The sequence below is a fragment of the Helobdella robusta genome, assembly GCF_000326865.2.
Source record: "Helobdella robusta unplaced genomic scaffold HELROscaffold_82, whole genome shotgun sequence".
NCBI lineage: Eukaryota > Metazoa > Annelida > Clitellata > Rhynchobdellida > Glossiphoniidae > Helobdella > Helobdella robusta.
The window spans coordinates 32648-34090 of record NW_008705476.1 but is presented as its reverse complement, the minus strand read 5'-3'; the positions used below and the strand labels follow the sequence as shown (position 1 = coordinate 34090).

Below are 1443 nucleotides of genomic sequence, written 5' to 3'. Positions count from 1 at the left end.
GCTTCGTTTTTAGTATTTTTTGAAAAAAAAGTATAAAAGTTATAAAATTTTGACTGAATTAATTTTTAAAATTAATATCTTTTGTCATACGTGTCATACAAAATATATGTTTTTTCTCATCTATTCTATTTAATTAATTCTCTTTCATTGTTTTTCTTTCATATTTTTTTATCTTTGGTTTCATCTTTTTTAGTTTTTTCTTCTTCCTGCCTCACACCGGAAGCCATAAAGTTAAGCAGGAGCGGAAAAAAAAAGAAAACGACTAAAAGTAGATTTTAATTTTAAATTTTCAAGAAACGCTTCTTTTTTATTCTCTTCCATAGTACCTTCAGTACACACACATACGAACGATTTGTAGGCATTATACACATCTATACATGTGCGTGCGTGTGTGTGCGTGCGTGTGTGTGCGTGTTTGTGTGCGTATGTGTGTGTGTGGTGTGAATGTGTGTGTGGTGTGAGTGTGTGTGTGATGTGTCTGTGTGTGTGGTATGTGTGTGTGTGTGTGTGGCGTGTGTGTGTGTGTCTAAAGAGTGTAAAAAAAAACATACAACATTTTTTAATGAATGAATAAATGAGTAATAGATTAAATGAATGAATGAAAAAGGAGTACAAAGTTAATGAAAGAGTGAAAGATAAAATGAAAAAATGAATAGAAAAAAAATGCGGCAAAATACATTTCGACGTGTATATAAATGAAATTACGCATCAAACTGAACGAGTATTAATGAAGCAACTAAGTAGTCAGTAAATAAAGAAATGAGTGAATGAAAAAATGAGTTGAAAGAATGAAACGAAAAAATAAACGAATAAAAAACGAACGAACGAATGAAAGAATGAATGAACACACCGACATTTGAACACCCAAAAGAACTGAAATACACTTATAAATAAGAACATAAATGTATACAAATACAAAACGAATAAAAATATAGATATGTACATTTAAACATACATACCTGTTCACAAACAAACAAAGAAACACGTAAACATACAAACAAACATACGAACAAACAAACATACGAACAAACAAACACGTAAACATACAAACTTATAGAAGGAAAGTAGGCAAAATATCAATCAATTAAATTTGACATTCATTCCGTACATGTTTTGTGACCATACGCTAAGCTGGCTGAAGAAGAATAATCTTCTTCGCCATCGTCGTCAGCATTCTGTTTCTCCTCCTCATCATCATCAATTTTTTTATCATCGTCGACATCATCATCATCGTTGTCATCATCGTCATTATCTTCTTCTTCTTCTTCTTCTTCTTCTTCTTCTTCTTCTTCCTCTTCTTCTTCATTTTTTTCTTCTTCTTCTCCTGCTTCTTCTTCTTCTTCTTCTTCTTCTTCTTCTTCTTCTTCTTCTTCTTCTTCTTCCTCTTCTTCTTCTTTTTATTCTTCTTCTTTTTCATCTTCATAGTTTTTATTATCATCATCT

The 1443-nt window shown here is 31.0% G+C and overlaps 1 protein-coding gene across 1 annotated transcript in view; it reads right to left on the bottom strand.

Moving 5' to 3' along the window:
- HELRODRAFT_182197 (hypothetical protein) overlaps positions 1-1443 on the bottom strand; it is a gene marked incomplete at both ends in the record, with an annotated part of 11730 nt that overhangs the window by 2834 nt on the left and 7453 nt on the right. The window contains one exon of the mRNA XM_009032504.1: positions 1221-1417. Coding sequence (XP_009030752.1) covers positions 1221-1417 — 197 coding nt within the window. The remainder of the gene's footprint in view (positions 1-1220; positions 1418-1443) is intronic.